General features: G+C 42.0%; 2 protein-coding genes across 3 annotated transcripts in view; one reads left to right on the top strand and one right to left on the bottom strand.

The window, feature by feature from the left end:
* The window catches only part of LOC109892691 (E3 ubiquitin-protein ligase Siah2), a 31359-nt gene extending 13014 nt beyond the window's left edge, over positions 1-18345 (top strand). Inside the window, exons 2-3 of one of the 2 annotated variants that reach the window (XM_020485402.2) lie at positions 9826-10406; positions 10714-18345. In XM_020485402.2, the coding sequence (XP_020340991.1) occupies positions 9826-10377 (552 nt within the window). In that variant the 3' untranslated portion in view covers positions 10378-10406; positions 10714-18345. Of the gene's footprint in view, positions 1-9825 lie in introns of both variants that reach the window. The other variant, XM_031826594.1, reaches the window with a different exon arrangement.
* Positions 18346-18381: 36 nt separating this feature from the next.
* On the bottom strand, positions 18382-21068 carry LOC109892690 (RNA-binding motif protein, X-linked 2-like). The gene is made up of 6 exons (XM_020485401.2): positions 20885-21068; positions 20368-20483; positions 20075-20126; positions 19735-19864; positions 19393-19579; positions 18382-19167 (listed from the first exon to the last, which is right to left on the bottom strand). The coding sequence occupies exons 1-6, from the start codon at positions 20887-20889 to the stop codon at positions 18569-18571; spliced, it is 1089 nt and encodes a 362-aa protein (XP_020340990.1). The 5' UTR covers positions 20890-21068; the 3' UTR covers positions 18382-18568.
* Between the last annotated feature and the right edge of the window lie 2909 nt (positions 21069-23977).

The following is a 23977-nucleotide window of genomic DNA, read 5'->3' as shown; positions in this document are numbered from 1 at the left end:
GCTAGCAGGGTTTGTGTTCTGAGTCTGATGGCGGTTAATGATGCAGTCAGGTTCCAAGGAGTTAAGTCCCCTCAGCACCACCATCACTCCCCCCCCAGGGCTCTGTCTCAGAGGATCTGCCATGACAACACACACAAATGTACAGTATCCGTGCCACCATCTCACTTTCTCCAATCTGCTCTGTCAATATGAAATAAATAGTTCCGTTTATAGTCGAGGTCGACCGATTTAATCAGCATGGCCGATTTTAATTAGGGCCGATTTCAAGTTTTCATAACAATTGGTAATCTGCATTTTTGTACGCCGATTACATTGCAATCCACAATGAGACTGCGTGGCAGGCTGACCACCTATTACGCGAGTGCAGCAAGGAGCCAAGGTAAGTTGCTAGCTAGCATTAAACATACCTTATAAAAAAACAATTCATCTTAACATAATCACTAGTTTAACTAGCTTGTCCTGCGTTGCATATAATCAATGCGGTGCCTGTTAATTTATAAATGAATCGCAGCCTATTTTGCCAAACGGGGGATGATTTAACAAAGCGCATTTGCGAAAAAAGCACAATCGTAGCACCAATGAACCTAACCATAAACATCAATCCCTTTCTTAAAATCAATGCACAAGTATATAAAAAAAAAAAACTGCATATATAGTTAAAAGATTAATGTTAGCAGGCAATATTAACTAGGGAAATTGTGTTACTTCACTCGCGTTCAGTGCAAGGAGAGTCAGGGTATATGCAGCAGTTTGGGCCGCCTGGCTCGTTGTGAACTGTGTGAAGACCATTTCTTCCTAATAAAGACTAAATAATTTGCCAGAATTTTACATAATTATGACATAACATTGAAGGTTGTGCAATGTAACATTAATATTTACACTTCAATAAAATATGGAATGGTTCCGTATTTCACTGAAAGAATAAATGTTTTGTTTTCGAAATTATAGTTTCCAGATTTGACCATATTAATGACCTAAGGCTCGTATTTCTGTGTGTTTATTATAATTAAGTCTATGATTTGATAGAGCAGTTTGACTGAGCAGTGGTAGGCAGCAGCAGGCTCATAAGCATTCATTCAAACAGCACTTTCCTGCATCTGCCAGCAGCTCTTCGCAATGCTTGAAGCACAGCACTGTTTATGACTTGAAGCCATTCACCTTCTGAGATTAGGCTGGCAATACTAAAATACCTATTAGAACATCCAATAGTCAAAGGTATATGAAATACAAGTGATATAGAGAGAAATAGTCCTATAATTCCTATTAAAAACGACCTAAAACTTCTTAACTGGGAATATTGAAGACTCATGTTAAAAGGAACCACCAGCTTTCATATGTTCTGAGCAAGGAACTTAAACGTTAGCTTTTTTTACATGGCACATATTTTACTTTTGTTTTTGCATTATTTAAATCAAATTGAATGTTTCATTATTTATGTCAGACTAAATTGATTTTATGTGTATTTTAATTTAAAATAAGTATTCATTCAGTATTGTTGTAATTGTCATTATTACAAATATATATATATATCACTCAATCAATTGGCTGATTTTAATTGGTATCGTCTTTTTTTGGTCCTCCAATAATCGGCATCGGCGTTGAAAAATCATAATCGGGCATCCTCTAGTTTATAGTTCTGTTTTTAAGCACAGCGACTAAAATGGCACTAATGTACACTACTCCACGGCTGTGATCCCAGACTCTAATTGACTGACCTGTAAAGTCTTCCATCAGCTTAGTCTGAGGCCCATTAACCCAGGTACCTTGTAGTTTCTGGACCAGGTCTCCCAGCCAGCCCTTCTGCCTTGTGAAGAGTAGCCACTTAGCAGGACTGATGAGTCTGCAACTTCACAGGCCTGATGGAACACATCCTGGAGGGAGGACAAGACACCTCTACCTCAGAAGGAGTGCTTCCAAAGTGCCTCAGCCAGTCAGTCGATACCAACCCAGCCCGGCACAGCAGTGAGGAAGTTGCCCAGGTGAACGTTGTCTTAGTCTGAGAAACTGTTCAATAATTCAGTGTAGCTAACAACGTTTAACTGTTAGAACAGGCCTGACTGTTCCACTCCTGCACAGCCAGTGAGGTAGTTTGTGTACTTTGAGTTGGTCATCTCAAGAGGTAGTGGTGGGAGAGAAGCTGGGTCTCTCAGCTGAATTGAGGTGGGGTTGGCAGTGTTTTACTGCTGCTTCAGGAGGTTGTCCGTAAATTAATTTTCTAGCAATGTCCTCACAGTTAATGGTCACACAACTGGGTGTTTATATTCATCTTCTCAAATTTGAGATGTTAATTGATTGCTGACCAGTTTATAATTGAGGTTGGCTGTGTTGGTTTTTGGACAGAATTTAAGAGCGAGAATCATGAACTCTGTTTTTTTTTTTCACTTTAAAATGTATTCCAAAAAAACACCATTGATTTCATAGTAAACCATACATAAACCAAACAACTCCATGCACATACAACTCCATGCACAAGGACTACTTAACAGTTTACACTGAAACATTTGTAAAAATTGATTTTGTGGTTGAACTGTGCAAACGTAAACTTTGGTAACAGAATCTCCCTTCAGTTTTATATGCGAACGTGGTTTCCAAAAAACTCTTAAATATCTGCTTCGACTTAAGATTCAAAGATGTCTGCAGAAAGAATACGGTGTCTGCTATTTATTTTTTATTTAACCAGGTAGGCTAGTTGAGAACAAGTTCTCATTTACAACTGCGATCTGGCCAAGATAAAGCATAGCAGTGTGAACAGACAACAACACAGTTACACATGGAGTAAACAATAAACAAGTCAATAACACAGTAGAAAACAAAAGAAAGTCAATACATATTGTGTGTAAAAGGCATGAGGAGGTAGGCGAATAATTACAATTTAGCAGATTAACACTGGAGTGATACATGATCATGTGCAGGTAGAGATACTGGTGTGCAAAAGAGCAGACAAGTAAATAAATAAAAATAGTATGGGGATGAGGTAGGTAAATTGGGTGGGCTATTTACCGATGGACTATGTACAGCTGCAGCGATCGGTTAGCTGCTCAGATAGCAGATGTTTAAAGTTGGTGAGGGAGATAAGTCTCAAACTTCAGCGACGTTTGCAATTCGTCATGGCTATGCTATGTCATGGCACCATGTGTTTGAAGTGGATTAACACCTGCTAACGGAATTAAATCATGGGTCCCTGATGTGTAAGACACAGAAATTTACTTTATTGTATTTGACTTTACTCTACTGTGCTCTACTCACTTAACTGTACTGTGATATCCAAACTTGTGAAACATTTGTCTATGATGGGTTCAGATTTGGTACAATCCATTAACATCAAGGCCAGGGTAGACTGACCAAATTTCAACTACTTTTCGATGGCAATGGACCTCCAGTGTCGGTCGGTGCTCAGTGGGTGAGGATGCTGCTTACAGTAAATGGAAAGAGGGGGCTCATGGGTAGGTGTCAGTAAGAACTGGGAGAGGTGACATTAACAGGAGAGAGAGGCAGAGAGGGGGTGATAGAGAAGGGTTGTCGAGATTGACTGTTTAAACACTTTTGGTTTGACCAACAGAAAGACAGAGAAAACAGTTATGAGCTGTCACCAAAACTCCATACACTACCCACCATTGCGACCTGTATGCTCTCGTTGGTTGGCCCTCGCTTCATACGGGTCGCCAAACCCACTGGCTACAGGTTATCTACAAGTCTCTGCTAGGTAAAGCCCCGCCTTATCTCAGCTCACTGGTCACCATAGCAGCACTCACTCGTAGCACGCGCTCCAGCAGGTATACCTCACTGGTCACCCCCAAAGCCAATTCCTCCTTTGGTCGTCTTTCCTTCCAGTTCTCTGCTGCCAAACTGCAAAAATCTCTGAAGCTGGAGACACATATCACCCTCACTAGCTTTAAGTACCAGCTGTCAGAGCAGCTCACAGATCACTGCACCTGTACATAGCCCATCCAACTACCTCATCCCCATACTGTTATTTATTTATTTATCTTGCTCCTTTGCACCCCAGTATCTCTACTTGCACATTCATCTTCTGCACATCTACCATTCCAGTGTTTAATTGCTATATTGTAATTACTTCGCCACCTGCTCCTTTGCACCCCAGTATCTCTACTTGCACATTCATCTTCTGCACACCTACCATTCCAGTGTTTTAATTGCTATATTGTAATTACTTCACCACATGGCCTATTTATTGCCTTACCTCCCCTATCTTACCTCATTTGCAGTCACTGTGTATAGACTTTTTTTTTCTTTTTCTACTGTATTATTGACTGTATGTTTTGTTTATTCCATGTGTAACTCTGTGTTGTATGTGTTGAATAGCTATGCTTTATCTTGCCCAGGTCGCAGTTGCAAATGAGAACTTGTTCTCAACTAGCCTACCTGGTTAAATAAAGGTGAAATAACATGAAAACATGTTTTAAAACAGTATGCCAGTGAAAGGACGGTAGAAGGCCCAACAGTGGTTTGTGTCTTATGATTTCCCATTGCAGCCAATTCACTTGCAGTAATGGCGTTACTGATATTTTTTTGTTGGTAATTCAGTAACCAAATTGGTAACAGAATTACAAGTTTTAATCACTTAATAAACCATGTATATCAGTAGAATCACCAATTTATTGGTAGGTCTACCATTACTTGTTAATTCTGTGAACTTTCATTATCCTCCCCCATGAGGTGGAGAGATTAGAAAATATCTTAGATATGTGGTGGTTTTCGTTAGTGGAATTACAAGGCAATATATCAAATGTATTTATATAGCCCTTCTTACATCAGCTGATATATCAAAGTGCTGTACAGAAACCCAGCCTAAAACCCCACACAGCAGGCAATGCAGGTGTAGAAGCACGGTGGCTAGGAAAAACTCCCTAGAAAGGCCAGAACCTAGGAAGAAACCTAGAGGAACCAGGCTATGAGGGGTGGCCAGTCCTCTTCTGGCTGTGCCGGGTGGAGATTATAACAGAACATGGCCAAGATGTTCAAATGTTCATAAATGACCAGCATGGTCAAATAATAGTAATCACAGTGAACAGGTCAGGGTTCCATAGCTGCAGGCAGAACAGTCGAAACTGGAGCAGCAGCACGGCCAGGTGGACTAGGGACAACATGGAGTCATCATGCCAGGTAGTCCTGAGGCATGGTCCTAGGGCTCAGGTCTTCCGAGAGAGGGAGAAAGAGAATTAGAGAGAGCATACTTAAATTCACACGGGACACTGGATAAGACAGGAGAAATACTCCAAATATAACAGACTGACCCTAGCCCCCCGACACACACAAACTACTGCAAAATAAATACTGGAGGCTGAGACTGGAGGGGTCAGGAGACACTGTGGCCCCATCCGATGATACCCCCGGACAGGGCCAAACAGGCAGGATATAACCCCACCCACTTTGCCAAAGCACAGCCCCCACTCCGCTAGAGGGATATCAGCCCCTCACTTACCATCCTGAGACAAGGCAGAGTATTTCATTAACTCATAGAAGGTAAACAGCTTCTCCAAAACTAAATATGTGTTGATGTTAGTTGGCAGGGGTCTTTACATCAACATTATTGTGTTTTGATGTATTTCTGATACCTTTTTAAGACTTTCTGGAAGATGTTTTCTAAGACCCTTTTTACACCTGTTTATCCAGAAATCAAAGCCTTTAATTATGCCAAATTCTAAAAATGGGAAATGGTTGAAAATGTTATCTATGCCTTAATTTCCCCCCAAATAAATATATTTACTTTTAGCTTTTCGACAAGCTCCTTTGAACTTCATGTTGAAGCTCATGGTTCCTTTTTGATGGAAATACCCTCAAGTCAAAAGCTGTCATCAAGCCAACAAAGAAGCATACAGAATTTCAGAAAATATATGTACATTTAAGAATGTCAAAGCAGAGGGATACAAGCCAAGGCGCTTTATCGAACTTCTGTTTATCGAACTTCTGTTTATCGAACTTCTGTTTATCGAACTTCTGTTTATCGAACTTCTGTTTTGATTTAACGTGAACACATAAGTCTAGGAAACGTTCACCAGCAGCTCCAGTCAGACTCCCCTCGCTGGCCAAGCTCACTGCACATGATTTGCAACTTAAATGTGTAAGTTCATTAATTCAGCAGCCAGCGGCTGGGCTGACCTTTGTGCCTCTTCAAAGGTTTGGCCCGTTTCCTGGCAGGAACCCAGTCCCATCTCTCTAGACCAGGGATCATCAACTAGATTTGGCCGCAGGCCATTTCCTTTTTTAAATAAAACCACCCGCCAGTTGGGAAACCCTGCTCTAGACCTTGGCCCCATGACTCCGCTCCAGCCCACGTACCCTAGTAGACCTATCTCCATCCCCATCTCCCCAGCCTCAGCCCCATCTCTATCTGCCCAGCACCAGTCCCATCCCTATTGCTAGCCCTATCCCCCAGCCTCCACCATATCGCCCCCCACCATGCAGTTATCCCAAGCCAGCCAGTACTAGAAAGAATCCTTTAGTTAGGATTTTAGCAGGCCTCCAGAGACCAGGCCCGGGCTAGATTAGGTTTAATTAAAATAAGTGCGAGGAAGAAAATAGCATTTACCACCACTGGGTGAATTTACCAGCTTTTGTTAATGTCAGGGGATTGCCAACAAACCAGTTGGTTTTTCACTCCCTGGTTTAGAGAGCTAAATAGATTTTTTTTCAATTGTATGGGTGAATAAGTGTCAGGGGGTTGTGTGTGTGTGTGTGTGTGTGTGTGTGCACTACGTCATTGACAGTGTAGAGAAGTGAAGTTGACATGAAAACCCTGAGACTCTAGCACCCCACAGAGAGAGGCCGGGCTATGACTCTGGTCCGACACACACACACACTGGAGGAGGAGTAGATGGAGGTATGACAAGGTGTACAGTCACTGTTATTGTATTCAGAGATGAAGAGGAGAACAAGGGGTTTGATCCAAATGGAGCAGGGACACGCTACATTCCATGAGATGTAATGTGAACACTGCTCAGTTGTTTAGTGTGTGTTAATGTTTTGGTGGCTCTGAGGAAATGTGACCATTTTTGATGGGCAAGGTTTTTCAATTATATTTGCCTAAATGAATTGGCAACATTGGGGCACTCTTCCAGAGGTCCTCATTTACCCCTTCTCCCTCCCAACCCCCGAGCGCACACACCCCTCATCAAGGAGGGGAGAGGAGGGAGCGAGCGAGCTTTATCACAGACGGCCTGCCGACAGGATTATGGCAACAAATCCTGTCAATCACTCATTAATAAAGGTGGATAAGAGGATCAGCTTCCCCCAGGGACTCAACCAGTGAAACAGACTGACTTCTATACAAATATTTGGTCTGGGGGGGGGGGGGTGAGAAAGGATACAGAGGAATTTGCGTGACTGCAAGTAGGCCCATTTGAAAATCCGAATGGAATGACGTTTAACCACATTGTTAGGTTAATAATTGGGAAACGTTTAATGGAGAGGAATCAGTATTTGATTTTAACCAACATGTTCTAACCCAAACAGTTGCAGTTGTGCGTGTCTGGCCCCTGATGGTTTTAATACCCAGCTACCCTATACATAACACCCGGTTTGTCGGTCATGCTTCTATTCTCTCAAATGGTCCAGTGGGTCCAAAAGCTATGTTAGATCTCACCAGGTGGGAAGCCTCTAATCTGCCACATAGATTAATATTTAATGGGGCAAATATTAAAACTTGCCCCCTAGGGCAGTTAACTGCAGGGTTGTGCTCAATTCAGAATTTTGAATTGACTCCCATTCAAGTCATGAGTTGAAATTTGACTTGATTGACCACACCCCACAGGATGTAGAATTTGAGGATTAGGAAGTAGAACTTAATTCAGTGCAATTCAAAGAAATTCCACTCAGTCATAGAACATGAGATTTTCATTGTATCTGACACACTTCCAGATACCAAAGAATATATCACTTTTCTATGGAAACAATGTTCATACTCTTTTGACCTTAGTGCTTAGAATAGTCCATTATAATTTGAGGGTTACTAATGCATTCTGGAAAATGTCAACCATATTTTATATGCATGTGTATAACGACATGTTTTATGTACAAGATGTGTATTTATATAGAATAGAAGAGGCATTTGAATTTCATTGCATTCTATTTCCTTTTAATTCATGTTTACTATTTAAAATTAAAATCCAATAATTCAATTGGAATTTGAGTCATTCTCTATTAAATTCTGAATTGACCACAACCTTGGTTAACTGGGGCCAAAACACAAGCATCTCTCACACCATGTCACCCCACATCCTCCCTCGGTCCTCCTCCTTCACACGCTCCCATCCTTTCAATCCCAGGTTAGAAGGAGGACACAGCACATAGGCCCTGTTGGAATGCTTAGAAAAATGCATCATTTCTTCCTTCCTACCTTGCTTGGAGTAATGACTGATCTAACAGAACTGAGTGGGTATATAGTGACATTTGCTTCAATTCCTTCCTGAAGGAACTTCCAATTCAAGCTTTCCATCATAGACAATAGGTTGTCTATCTATCCCAGGTTATCCACCTTAATGACATCAAATGGATCTCCTGGCCTTGTGTTAGTAGCCCTTCGGGACGTGAGTCCCGCTCTAGTTCAGCAGAAGCCCTCTCCCTCCAGTCTAATCAAGGCCAAACAGCCAGATCCGCCGCCTCTACGCACCTTTCATTAGATAATCAATTTATTACTCCAACCATTCAATACCTCCCCAGCACTCCCAGAAATGGAGGAGCTACGCACATGACATGTCTTCCCATACTGTCTCTCCTCTCCTGCTACACTCAATCTTTACTGTTGTCTGCTGATGATTCAGATTGTGCATTTCTTTTAAAAACATCCCTGCTAACGATGTCATGTGTCTCATTTAGTTGAATGGCCTTGTATTGCATTGCTTTCGTACATTGTTTCATTACCATCGAATCTTCTAGATTTGTCCTGCCTAACATCTCCACTGATGTGTTTGGAAGCTGTAGTAGTGCCAGAGGGTTTGTCTAGAGAGGTGCTGCTGCTGTTCAACTAGATTAAGCAGCTGTATGAGGAGGAGAGGGAGGGAGAGCATACCAGTATGACCTTCATTGGTATTCCCTGTCGAAGATGATCAAGGAGAAAGCCCTGTACTGGAGCCATGCAATTCATCTCTTCTTGATTGACCTGAGCCTCTCCTCCTTTAAAGAGCATGCATGCATGCCTCACACCAGCTCATAAGCATGCACACACAAACATCTATAGGCAGCTGCTTCGTCGTCAAACACGCACACCACACACGTACACATCACACACTCGTACCCTGACACTTTCACCGAAAATGGAATGCAGCTGGCATTTACACTCAACCTTGGCTCCCATCATCTGTATAGCCTTAGTTTTCTATGCATGACATTGGTTGGACAGTAATGTCTCATGAATGGTAATTGGTGATATTACAATGTCATGGGTCTTTTGATGAACATTTATCTTGATCATGTTCTTCTCCTCCCCCACTCCTTACCCTCCTCATTTTATCTACTACTCTTCACATGCTCTCCCTCACACCCCCTCCCTCCTCCATGTCTTTGTTCCCTCTCTCTTGCACTCTTTCCCTGCCTCTCTTTTCTCTCTCCTCCCCCACATTTTTCTTTCTCAATTTGTTCTTCTTTCGTTCCCTCTCCACCATCATTCCTTCATTTCCTCTCCCATCCCCCATCTCCTTTTGTCATCTCTTTTCTTTTCCCTCTCCCATTCTATCTTTCCTCTCCCATCTGTGGCTCATTCAACTCCACTCCACTTCAAGCTTATTGTCATAAACAAGAATAGGTTATCAATCAACATACCTAAAACCAAATTGTAAACAATTGTCATTCTCGCTCTCCCCCCTCCAGTACGCATCAGCCGGCTGCCTGTTGTCCCTCCACCACAGTGAGAAGCCTGAACACGAGGAAGTGTGTGAGTTCCGTCCCTACACCTGCCCGTGCCCCGGAGCTTCCTGTAAGTGGCAGGGCTCCCTGGAGGCTGTCATGCCCCACCTGATGCATGCCCACAAGTCCATCACCACCCTGCAGGGAGAGGACATCGTTTTCCTGGCCACAGACATCAACCTGCCGGGGGCTGTGGACTGGGTCATGATGCAGTCCTGCTTCGGCCACCACTTTATGCTGGTTCTGGAGAAGCAGGAGAAGTACGAGGGCCACCAGCAGTTCTTTGCCGTGGTGCTGCTCATCGGAACGAGGAAGCAGGCCGAGAATTTCGCCTACCGCCTGGAGCTCAACGGGAACCGGCGGCGCCTCACCTGGGAGGCCACGCCCCGCTCCATCCACGACGGCGTGGCGGCCGCCATCATGAACAGCGACTGTCTGGTGTTTGACACGTCCATTGCTCACCTGTTTGCTGACAACGGCAACCTGGGGATCAACGTCACCATCTCTATGTGCTGAGCTGCTCAGATGTGGAAACACACACACCCGTGCGTAGAAGTTACACACCTCTCGTTCTCAGACTTACACACAAACCAGTATACAGTTACTGACTGCTGTGTGATGCAGTAGAGTGTGTGTGTGTGTGAGAGGACAGGTAGGAGATCGAGAGGATATGTGTGTGTGTGTGTGTGTTGCTGCTTGAGCCTTGTTGGCTCCCCATAATGCTTGAATGAAGACTGGCCTGTAGCGTAGTTTCAAGGTGTGTGCCTGTTCTCTCATTGTGTGTGCTGGAGACAGTGTACAGTAGCTTACATGTGGTGGGCTTGTAATGATTGATTCCCTACCTGTGCCCAGGTGAGTTTGCCTTGCTCCCAGGACCCCACATCCCTCTTCAACTGCTCCCACCCCGCTCACCCCCACCACCTCTTCTGCCCAGCCAACCGGTGCCAGGCAAGGAGGGCACTGCCCAGGGTAAGAGGAGGCGGTCCGTCAATCTGCTTCCACCCGGTAGATTCAGAGAAGCTCCACTTCAACAGCCAGTGGCCCCTGCAGATGCAGCTTTCTAATCCTCACAGCGAATCAAGTTTCAGTAAATTGGACAGTGGACAAATCGGGGCTTCAGAGACACATGTGGGCAGAGTCGGGGCCTGATGGTGACCAATGCGCTGCCTCCCAGTCTGGGTTAGTGTGAGCTGAGGGGTTGCTCATGCTCTGCTAAAGGATTACACAGACTACGAACCAACTCCTTACTGTTCAAAACAGTAAGCTGCAAAACGCAACCATTTCCATAAGTATGTCATGCTTATTAAAACAAGCCTATGTTATGCCCAGAGTGTCTATGAGATGAAGATGACACTGTAACTGAGAAGTTGTGTGTATAATATACACTGAGTGTACGAAACTTTAGGAACACCTTCCTAGTATTGAGTTGCACTCCCTTTTGCTCTCAGAACAGTCTCAATTCGTCTGGGTATGGACTCTACAAGGTGTCGAATGTGTTCCACAGGGATGCTGGCCCATGTTGACTCCAATGCTTCCCACTGTTGTCAAGTTGGCTGGATGTCCTTTGGATGGTGGACCATTCTTGATGCACACGGGAAACTGTAAGCATGAAAACCTCAGCAGTGTTGCAGTTCTTGACACACTCAGACCGGTGCACCTGGCACCAACTACCATAACCCCGTTCAAAGACACTTAAATATTTTGTCTTGCCCATTCATCCTCAGAATGGCATACATACACAATCCTTATCTCAATTGTCTCAAGACTTAAAAATATTTCGCTAACCCATCTCCTCCCCTTCATCTACACTGATTTGAAGTGGATTTAACAGGTAACATCAATAATGGATCATAGATTTCACCTGGTCAGTCTGTCATGGAATGAGCAGATGTTCCTAATGTTTTGTACACTCAGGCGATTGATCCTGAGATTGTAAGCATATCTGTCCAGCATGTAGAATAAAGAAAGATTAGATTTTTGGTCATCATACCGTTTCATAAAGGTTTCATAATGCCTTCGTAATGATGGTATGAAACCTGTCGTAACCCCTGTTCGGTAAAACCCTAGTGCCTAGTTATTCACATGGATTCTGTATGACAATACAAACAACAAATGTAAAACAAACTTAAGTTGAATATTTACATTCTCAAACAACAAATCGAAGGTTAGCTTGTTTGCGAACAATGAAGTCCCACGCCTTGTTGTATGGTCATTTTTCATTTAAATCCCTGAATGAAAGACCGGACCTTGAGACTATCAGATTCGATCTTACATTTTGGTCAAAAATGAGTTATTCAGATAGTTGGTCTTTTGGTGGTCCTTTACATGTGAGAGAGGTCCGGTTTGTAATGGAAAGAAAATTAATACATTGTAAGTTCTATTTGCGCAAACACCTTTTTAACTTCAAGGTTCTATCTGCAATCCATTCACAATGCTGGGTTGTCAATCAAAAATAATTGCATGTAAGGTGATATACTTATTGAGTCATAAAAGAGTAAGACATCGCAAAACAGTTCTGACATCTGGGACTTGAAAATTACTCCATCTAAAAATGATAGATTTTACAGATAGAACCTTATAGTCCCAAGTTCTTGATTATTATATCATAGGTCCTCTTTTTCAATTCAATTTTTTTTCTCACCACTTTTTCAGAACAATGGCCATAATGTAAGGTAAAAACGAATAAATACAGGTGATTAGAGCATATTTTAGGCACTTTAGGAGAGGCATTACTGTTTTTGTCTTGTTCTATATCAATACCAAAACCTCCATGGAGGTTATTTCACTGAAATTATACATTTACCAGATTTGATCGATTTAATAGCAAGTAGTTTACTGACCTTGTGTCAGAGACCAGAACAGTATCAGTATCCATAGCTAAGCTTTAACAATGTTACTAGTTCTCCGTAGGATATAGTGTATTTGCCATTTTGGGGAACTTTCGCTTTAACAAATGTGATGAATGTTAATTAAGAAAGAATAATTCACTACAAAACAGTTCTGAGATGTGTGGACTTTTATGTTGAATATCTCAGAACTGCTTTGCGCAGATAGTCCCAAGGTCTCGCGGTGTCATGCTATTTAAAATATGACATTATGTTCACTTCATGACACAAGTCAAGTCACATTTTATTGTGTGTGTGCGTTTGTGAATACTTCAATGTTTGCTTTGAAGATGAGGTTATTGTCAAGGTTTAAAGCACTGAGAAGGTTCTGGAGCAGGTCCCACAGTATCACCACGGTTGGGATTATTTATGCTGTGTTTTTCTCTGCATACACTCCTTACCAACAGAGAACAGTATGGAGGAGGCACGCATTTGTAAATACACACATTTTCTTATTTGTTCCTATGTGTAACAATTCTCTTAATCGTTGAACCTGGTTTACCTTCAATTATTTTATGCTCTGATATACTGTAATATGGGGTAGTTTTCCTCTTGTCAGTCAACCCACCACAGCCTTACTTTTGTACGTATCCTAACTAGCATGCCCTGCGTTGGGAGGGCATCTCTGAGGACTGACTCAGACCAACCCTTAGTGTCTTGAACAGACTCTCGGTTTGAGTGGACTTCGGGGCAAAAATGGGCATCCCATAGTAGTGTAGCCATGTACCTTCGCCCTCACCTGGCATCATAGTAACCGAGCAAGTACCCACCTTTCCATGAAATACCTCTGACGTCGACCACGGATATGTCTGTATTCCAACAGTCCTCTCCTGCTCGCTCTCCTGATGTCCTGCATGGGGGAGGGATCCCCACTACTTGCCCACAAACCCCTGCAGTATACCCAGAAACATCCCCTGCTCCACTGCTCTCGTCTTTCTTATAAACATTTGAAATATGTAAATGTTGGATGACCATATTTTCTAAAAGATAGTATGAGGATATTCTGTTAATTTGAGCGCTATTTATGTGTTCACGGTTACTCCCAACTGCTGTACAGAGGTTTTGAGGTTATTTTGAGCTGTTGTAACTACCTGCCATTCTGCTCTGGTGGTCAGTGTCCCTGCTTTACCCACTGCCGGGACAGACATTTATGCCAACACAGTCCTTTGGGCAGCACAGCTCTGCAATCACTATGGTTTATCTGTAATGTCAGCAAAAAATGCTAACTGTGACGGTCATATTTTCCTAAAATGGACTTTAAGCCTTTAATACTGCGTCAGTTATCATGATCAGTTGCCATGAGTCATCGAGAACTGCAGTCCTTTAATTTTATTAAACCTTTATTTAATCAGGGAGTCATACTGAGACCAATGTCTCATTCACAGATTAGCCCTGAATTACAGAAAATAAACACATCAACATCAATACAAAATGCAAGCAGAAATAAAAACATGGTCATAGAACAAGAAACACATTATAATAATAGTGATGATAGTAATGATGATCTGTTTGGCATTGCATTAATGTATTGTTAATGGGGCAATAGGAGATCAAATCAGTGAAAACTAAGGCAGAGACACTGTCCACAAAATGAGATTTCAGGATTTCATGGCACATTTGTTTCCACTTTGCAAATTGAAAACCCCTTTAGGTCTACATCACCATTACCTGACAGAAACATCTGTCAACATTCATAAGCATTCTATCATCTAACTTAAAGTAACTGTCCAGGGAAAAGCTCACTTTTAAAAGCTCATCTGTTCACTCATAGCCAAATAATGTTGTTGACTCGTCCTACAAAAAAAACACTTCAAAAACATATATCTGAAACAGACTGCTTAAATGCTTGCTATTTCATCATAGAGGAGGACGTCAGGTTTTTGGCCGAGACGTCTCATTGGCTGAGCTGGCCAATCAGAGGTTTACTTGTCATGAATACTTTTATTGACCGGTAATACCCCCACATCATTCAAACACAGAGAATCTGATTTTTAACATAGTTTCCCTTCCAAAATGTGGACATTATTTCATTCATATTGTAATTAATTATAGATCATAGAAATATTGAATAGAAATCAGGAAACACTGGACAGCTACTTTTAACATACGATGGTAGTTAGAAATATAGAAATCCTTTGCGGGTACTGTCATGAACGCCAAGTCTTAGAAATGCTAATGAATACCTAGGCTGTCATTACAGTGGGTATCATAAATATTCATCCCCCTTGGATGTATTTACAAAGTGGGATTGAAATGGATGTAATTGTGATCTTTTTTTTGTCATTATACTACATCAAATACTCTATCAAATGAAAATAATTCTACAAATGAATAAACATTTTATAACTCAAATATAGTCGTTGCATAAGTATTCACGCCCTAAATTTAGTTCAGGAGTACATTTTGGCTTAACAAATTACCAAAATTACATGGACTCACTCTGTGTGAAATAATAGATTTGACATTTTTTTTAATGGCTACACCTTCCTCTGTCCGCCAAATGACATCCTGTAATGTCCCTCAGTCAAGTATTGGATTTCAAGCACAGATTCAATTACAAATACCAGGGAGCCACATAAAAAGCCTCAAAAAGAAGGGCAGTGATTGGTAGATGAGTAACAAATCAGCCATTGAATATCTCTTTAAGCCTGGTCAAATGAATAATTATGCTGTGGATGATGTATTAAACCACCCAGACACAACGGTTGTCGTTCTGAACTGAGCTGGAGGACAGGAAGGAAACTGTTCAGGGATGTCACCATGAGGCCATTGGTGATTTTAAAACTGCTACAGAGATAAATGGCTGTGATGGGAGAACTAAGGATGGATCAACAACATTGTAGTTACTCCACAATAATGACCTAAATGACAGAGTGAAAAGAAGTCTATAAATATACAGAATATTCCAAAACATGCATCCTGTGTGCAACAAAGCACTAAAGTTATACTGCGAGAAAACATGGTGAATACACTTTTTGGCCTAATTGCAAAGCCTTATGTTTGGGGCAAATCCAACACAACACATCACTGAGTAACTGCCTCCTTATTTTCAAGCATGGCAGCATCATGGTATGGGTAATCTTGACATTGGCAAAAACTGGAATTTTTCAGGATAAAACCTAGAGGAAAACAGTCTTCAGTTTGCTTTCCACAAGACACTGGGAGACAAATGCACCTTTCAGCAGGGTAATAAACTACAACACAAAGCCAAATCTATACTGAAGTTGCTTACCAAGAAGACCGTTATAATGTTCCTTAGTGACCAAGTGAAAGTTTACTTAAATCTTCTTGAAAAAATATGGCAAGATTTCAAAATGGCTTTGTAGCCATGACCCCCAACACCTTGACAGAGCTTGACACATTTTAAAAAGAGTAATGGGCAAATATTGCACAATCCAAGTGTGAAGCGCTCTTAGAGACTAACCCAAGAAGACTCACAGCTGTAATCGCTGCCCAAAAGTGTTTCTAGCATGTATTGACTCGGGGTGAATACTTATCCAATTAAGGTACTGTATATTATTTTTCATTACATTTTAAGAAATGTAAAAAGTAAAAATCTCACTTATGCATTTCAGAGTATGTTGTGTAGATCGTTGACAAAAAATGACAAATCCATTTTAATCCCACTAAAGCAATACAATGTGTAGACATCCAAGGTGGTGGAATACTCATGATATCCACTGTACACTGAGTGTACAATATTCCTAATGAGTTGGACCCCCTTTTGCCCTCAGAACAGACTCAATTGGTCGGTGTTAGGACTCTATAAGGTGTCAAGCGTTCCACAGGGATACTGGCCCATGTTGACTAATGCTTCCCACAGTTGTGTCAAATTGGCTGGATGTCCTTTGGGTGGTGGACCATTATTTATGCACGCAGGAAATTGTTGAGCGTGAAAAACCCAGCAGCGTTGACACACTCAAACCAGTGCACCTGGCACCTACTACCATACCTTATTCAGAGGCATTTTCATCCACCTGTCAATCCATTATAATCATTCTACAACCCTGAAAAGTACACACGTTCTTGACATACCTCAGGGAAATACAACCCAAGTGTTTTAGATTGAGTACATTCATAATAAACATGATGTCAAAGACATCTTTTGTACAGCAGGCCCAATACTTCTCTCTTCCCTAGTCTTGCCAGATCCTGTGAGGTTTCTATAACAGATATGTGGGTGCAATTTCTTATTTGTGATAGATACTCTTGACAACTTATTTTCAACTCTGGATGGACTGCATCATCTGTGTCAGATTGTGGATTGAGATGTGATCATTACAGTTTATGATCAGAGCTTGTTTTCTGTATTTCTTTAAGTTTGTTTTCTGTAAACAGGAAATGATGGGGGTTGATATTGTCAGTGTTGTTAATTGTAATGGCAAAATATTTGTTCTGCTTGTGTGATGTATTCCTATACAGTAGGAAACCTTTGAGGCTATATAGTGTGGAGGACAGAAGGTCAATATTTGGGTTGTCTCCCTGAACTTTATTATTATTATCTCTCAACAGAGAATTGGTCAAAACACAGTTAAATATGATGCTTGCATGATATTCAACTATATTGCATCACATAGTGCTAAATTGCACCAACTTCCACGCTCCAAAACTCCCCTTTCAATTGCAATTATGTCCCTAACTAAAAATAGATATATTTGGGACACCGCAATGGTCTCCTCCTTTTCTTCCCAGCCTGGCTAAGTGTCTGCTCATCTGGGGCCCAGGTCAAAGAAGAAATTGACCTCTGACCTCTAGCCCAGTCTGACCAGTAAGCGCAGACCTGGAATTCATAAAAACTGTCTAGTACATCACCACCTAAGCAACTAACAGATCGCATCAACTGGACTAGAGGATAGCATAGCATTGAGGATCTATTCATGCAGCCAGACAACAACGGTGGTGACCAGTGATTAAGTGAGTGTGGCCTGTCTGTTGCCTGGCCCCCCACTGGGAGAGTTTTGAGAGGGAGATTAACTCATATCTGTCCACTGAGGACAAAATGGTGGCTCGTCCTCAGTACCCCAGTTTGGTATTTTCATTGGAACCCTTGTGTGATGAGATTAAAAGAGCTGATTACATGTACTGTGTTTCAAATGCCAACGATCGACAGGCTCCTTCACACGCTTAACCGCTTGGTTGGAATTAAATTGTTTCTTTAATGTCTGATGATCACAGGCAGAATGTGCTTTACCTCTTTTTCCCCTTTTATGTTTTGATACAAAGTTAATTTATTCATGGAATATATTTCTGTAGCAATGCTTTGTTCTCTCTCGCTAGGTGATTAGCTATGTTGATGTGGCTTTTAAACATAATTTAGTGTGACTTTCAGTGATACGGATGAATTACAGTTAAAATCCTGGGCTAGTGATACCATGTAAATACTCTGTTTGATTAGAATTATTCATTTTCTAATTTTGTTGGTTCTTCACTGAATTACAAGTTGTGTAATGTTGTTTTGGACAGTCAATGTTATCTTTGGAGGCTATTTCTCTATTTCTTTTCACCCAAAATTACCTCTATTTTTGAAGCCAAGAGGAAGCTCTGATCTTGCGTTGTCTTGAAATCCAATTACAAAAATAAAAATGTTATTTATATGGCATCTGTCTCACTCTTGTTTGAAAGCAAATCTCAAGTCTTCTCTACAAAAGCAATTGTCATTTTTATTTACAACAGTAAATCAGTAAGTCAAATTAAACAATGTACAGCAGATTAAAGGTGGCAATCCATTGGAAATCCAGTGCCGATTTACTCTGCTGCTGATGTTGACTAAGCTGTTGTCGTGGAAACAGTATAGGACATCTTCTCATGGCATGTATTTCCTGTTACTTTCTCCTGTATTCTCTCTCCCGACTGTGTTCTTCTCTATGCTTACTGGACTGGTCTCTCTCTCTATTCCTATCACTGTCCCTATTTCTATCACTGTCCCTGTCTTTCTCTCGCTCCCTGTCCCTATTTCTATCACTGTCTTTCTCGCTCTCCCTATTTCTATCATTGTCCCTCTCTCTTTCCCTAGTTCTTTCTCCCTCCTCCCTGCCTGTCCTCTTGCTCTCCACCTGCAGTCCATCTCTCCTCTCCCCCATCTCATGTCTCCTCTTCTCATCCTCCCTGGACCTATCCCTCTCTCTGTCCTGTTGGTCTCCATAGCGATTTCGGAAACCTCCGTCCTCCTGCCTGTGTGTGTCTCGGGGGTTCCGTAGTTCTGCCCCAGGCCCTGGTCTCTCTCCCCTGGACCTCAGCCGCTCCTCTGCCGCCCCCCGCTGGCTGTACTTGTCATAACCCAGGTCCTCTTTCTCCTGCTTCACCCTCACTGTCGGGATAGGCCCGGGTGGAGTCTGGGCCAGCCTCTCCCTCTGCTCCCTCTCTGCCTTTAGAGCCTTCTTCTCCTTTTTCTCCTTTTTATTTTTCTTCTTCTCTTTCTTGTCTGGGTTGGAAATGAAAGAAAAGATGGAGTGAGGTCAGGTAAGAAGAGATGATATGAACATGACAGACACCTATTTGAGACACTGACAGCAAAGTTATCCTTCACTACTCGGCTGTACTCAGTGTCCTTGCCTTACAATTAAAGTCTACTTTAGTCAAAACGGCTCTGGGAATGACAAGCAGCAGACATGTACCCTCTAAGCCTCCAGTAGTATCCCCTCCTCACCTTTCTTGGGCTTCTTCACTGGTACAGCATACTGTTCCTCTTCTTCGGACTCAGAGGATGAATGGTCGGGTAGTTTAGGGGCACAGCCCTCCTCCCTTAGGCGCTTGGTGATATCGTCCATGTCCTCATTGTCTTTGGGAGGGCGGTAGTTGAGCACATGGTCCACTCGGATGGTCCGCCCCTTTATCTAGATGTCAAGAGAGAGACAGATCATAACACAATGTAATGAGGTACAGTAATTTACAAGTATTTTGCCAGTAAAATGCATGTTTACTGGTTTGGTCTCATAAAATGTATTTCTCTCTTGTTCTCTCTCAGCTGGGAGTGATTACTGTTCATTACCTTGATCCCGTTTAAGTTATCCACAGCCAGGATTGTGCTCCTCTGGTCCTCGTAGCAGATGAAGCAGAAGCCTTTGGATTTACCAGTCTTCTTATCACGTACCAGGTTGATGTTGGCTATCTCGCCATACCTGCAGACACACATTAACCAGGATAACTCAATCTAATGCAGAATTTTTTATTCAGAATGAAAAGGAAGAAGGTTCAGAGGGAAGAGTGGAAGATAAGGATGGAAAGAGACATGCAATTGGATAAACAAGAGACAGAAAGAACCGGGGGAGAGAAAGGGGAATGTGAGTGAGTGGAGAGATGGGAGGAAAGGGTATATGTATGGGCCTCACTGAGAGAAAACACAGACGATGTCACCTTCTGTCAGCTCATAAGGAAATCCACCTGCAGGTTACAACAGAAACACCAAGGTTAAAAAAAAGAGGCTTATAACTCTGGTGGTGAGAGACTGGAGAACAAGCCACTAATTTAATAAACAAGACACTCACATTTTCAGCCCCCAACTGGTGAGCTGCCAGTACACTCTAAACATCAACCTTGGCTGTTAGTATGGTGTGGATTTGTAATACAAGGAGTTGGATCAATTCTACTCAATCCCAAAAGTGTCTCTGACACAGCCTCTTACCGATGAATATCCAGGCGCTGTCCTTGTACTCCGAGTGCCATGACACAGTCTCCTTGACCCCCAGTGAGGCCTCTCTCTCATTCAACTCATTGATCAACTTCACTTTGGTCAGGGGACTGCAGGGTGGGAGGGAGAGATGGACAAACAAATAGTGTTTAACATGCAATAGAATACAGAATCATCTCTCTGCTGATCCTGTCTCTTTTCTTGACCATCCATGGCCAAGCTTCTTTTTTTTTTACCCCATGAGTAACTACATACCATCTGACTAGTTAGCTAGCAGCTATTATGGTTAGTATGGTGTATTTATATAACGTTAACATTAGTAACAGTAGCAAATTATTAGCAAGACAACGTTAGCCATGTTGACTGATGTCCAAGTAAAGTTAGTGGCTGGCTAGTTAGTTAGCTAGATCTCTTCACATGATCACTATTAACATTACACCTACGCGAGTAACTATATAATAGGTGCAGTCGATACAAAATGTACAGCACATAATCCGTCACTTATACTCACTTCATTATAAAGTGATCTTCATGAACGTAAACGCGATTCTGACTTTAAAATGGAGATCCCGTTTGTCACTACTTTAGTTAGCTACCACAGTCACAAAGTCCGAATTGGCTATATCGTACGTAAAAAATAAAATAAAAAGCTTTTTGGTCGTAATTTAAGGTTAAGGTTAGGCATAAGGTTAGCAGTGGGGTTACGGTTAGTGTTAGGTTTAAAACCAGATTTTAAGAAGATAAATTGTAGAAATAGGCGGGGTTTAACCATTATTACGACTTTCTGGCTGGGGTAACTAGTGACGACCGGAGATACCCGAACAACTTCCGTTTCGACGCGTCAGACTAAGCGGAGGGGATTGTGGGTGGTGTAGTTCAAAGGCATGTTCCCTTCTCAGTAGACAAACCTCAGAGAAACTTGTAAGTACGAACAAAATCTTTCTTCCAAAAGAGTCCTGCCGAAAAAAATGCATTTTAATATAATGTTATTCAATTCCAAGAGTGTCTTTTTATTCAGGAAAAGTTTGCTTCAATGATACTGCATTGGCCCACACTTATCGCTTCTCTTTATGAAATCGACTTTTATAGCACCATCATCCCTCATATCAGTGAGTGTAATTCTATTGCCTAGTTGTGAAATATGGACGTATTTATCCTATACATAAGTGCTTATATGACAAGGAAGTGCCCATAAATGAATAATCATTCAACCATTGTCTCATTTATTTGAACTAACAAACACTCAAACAATACCTACCTCATATCAAGGTTTTCTCAATATGTTGCCACTATGGTACTGTAAGTGACAACAGTAAAGCAATTCTTCATTGACACAAAGAGAGTAAATCATTTGGAGATGATGCAAAATGTGGGCAATAAAACATAACACACATTTCCCATGTACCTCCTGAATGGAGGTAATAATACACACTACTTTAATAAGAAATTACTTTGTCAAAAAAAGTTGTTCATATAATCACTGACTGATCAGAGAACAACCATTTGTACACAAAACAAGCTGTTCCACTTCAAAACACATACACCTACTTACACCTCTCAACAGTGGTGTAAAGTACTTAAGTAAAAAATACTTTAAAGTACTACTTATGTAGTTTTTTGGGGTATCTGTCCTTTACATTACTGTTTACATTTTTTGCCTACTTTCACTTCTACTTCACTACATTCCTAAAGAAAATAATGTACTTTTTACTCAATACATTTTTTTTTAAGTACTCGTTACACCCAAAAGTACTCGTTACATTTTGGCAGGACAATGGTCAAATTCACACACGTATCAAAAGACCATCCCTGGTCATCCCTACTGCCTCTGATCTGGTGGACTCACTAAACAGAGAACATCCCTGGTCATCCCTACTGCCTCTGATCTGGTGGACTCACTAAACTGAGAACATCCCTGGTCATCCCTACTGCCTCTGATCTGGTGGACTCACTAAAAAGAGAACATCCCTGGTCATCCCTACTGCCTCTGATCTGGTGGACTCACTAAACAGAGAACATCCCTGGTCATCCCTACTGCCTCTGATCTGGTGGACTCACTAAACAGAGAACATCCCTGGTCATCCCTACTGCCTCTGATCTGGTGGACTCACTAAACAGAGAACATCCCTGGTCATCCCTACTGCCTCTGATCTGGTGGACTCACTAAACAGAGAACATCCCTGGTCATCCCTACTGCCTCTGATCTGGTGGACTCACTAAACAGAGAACATCCCTGGTCATCCCTACTGCCTCTGATCTGATGGACTCACTAAACAGAGAACATCCCTGGTCATCCCTACTGCCTCTGATCTGGTGGACTCACTAAACAGAGAACATCCCTGGTCATCCCTACTGCCTCTGATCTGGTGGACTCACTAAACATAAAAAATAATGGGTAAATTATGTCTGAGTGTTGATTGCCCCTGGCTATCTAAATAAATAAAAAGCAAGAACATTCTGCCCTCTGGTTTGCTAAAATATAAGTAATTTTAAGTGCTTTGTGCTTTATACTTTACTTTTAATACTTAGTACCTTCGGAAAGTATTCAGACCCATTGACTTTTTCCACAATTTGTTACGTTACAGCCATATTATTTTTCTACAACTTGATTGGAGTCCACCTATGGTACATTTAATTGATTGGACATGATTTGGGAAGGCACACACCTGTCTATATAAGGTCCCACAGTTGACAGTGCATGTCAGAGCAAAAACCAAGCCATGAGGTCGAAGGAGTTGTCAGTAGAGGATTGTGTCGGATTGTGTCGAGGCACAGATCTTGGGAAGGGTACCAAAAATGTCTGTAGCATTGAAGGTCCCCAAGAACACTGTGGCCTCCATAATTTTTAAATGGAAGAAGTTTTGAATCACCAAGGCTCTTTCTAGAGCTGCCCCCCCTGCCAAACTGAGCAATCGGGGGAGAAGGGCCTTTAAAAAAAAAATTCAACCTTTATTTAACTAGGAAAGTCAGTTAAGAACAAATTCTTATTTTCAATGACGGCCTAGGAACAGTGGGCAGAACGACAGATTTGTACCTTGTCAGCTCAGGTAACCTTCCGGTTACTAGTCTAACGCTCTAACCACTAGGCTACCCAGCCACCCCAGATCAGAAAGGTGACAAAGAACCCGATGATCACTCTGACAGAGCTCTGGAGTTCCTCTGTGGAGATGGGAGAAACTTCCAGAAGGGCAACCATCTGCAGCACTCCACCAATCAGGCCTTTATGGTAGAGTGGCCAGACGGAAGCCACTCCTCAGTAAAAGGCACATGACAGCCCGCTTGGAGTTTGCCAAAAGGCACCTAAAGACTGTCACACCATGAGAAATAAGATTATCTGGTCTGATGAAAACAAGATTGAACACTTTCGCTTGAATGCCAAGCGTTACGTCTGGAGGAAACCTGGCACCATCCCTACGGGGAAGCATGGTGGTGGCAGCATCATGCTGTGGGGATGTTTTTCAGCGGCAGCGACTGGGAGACTAGTCAGGATTGAGGCAAAGATGAACAGAGCAAAGTACAGAGAGATCCTTGATGAAAGCCTGCTCCAGCTCAACAGCTCGACAGGGTCCAAGTCTGGGGACTCGACTGGGGACAAGGTTCACCT

The sequence above is a fragment of the Oncorhynchus kisutch genome, linkage group LG6 (genome assembly GCF_002021735.2).
Source record: "Oncorhynchus kisutch isolate 150728-3 linkage group LG6, Okis_V2, whole genome shotgun sequence".
In the NCBI taxonomy this organism is placed as follows: domain Eukaryota; kingdom Metazoa; phylum Chordata; class Actinopteri; order Salmoniformes; family Salmonidae; genus Oncorhynchus; species Oncorhynchus kisutch.
The sequence above is the reverse complement of the archived record's forward strand: the minus strand, read 5'-3'. Positions and strand labels throughout refer to the sequence as shown.

What these genes read in the sequence shown, in the direction of transcription:
- LOC109892690 (XM_020485401.2), bottom strand. An exon ending in CAGCGCCTGGATATTCATCG is followed by an intron (nt 20,127 to 20,367) that starts GTAAGAGGCTGT and finishes TGTAACCTGCAG; the next exon opens with GTGGATTTCCTTATGAGCTG. An exon ending in ATAACTTAAACGGGATCAAG is followed by an intron (nt 19,580 to 19,734) that starts GTAATGAACAGT and finishes CTTGACATCTAG; the next exon opens with ATAAAGGGGCGGACCATCCG.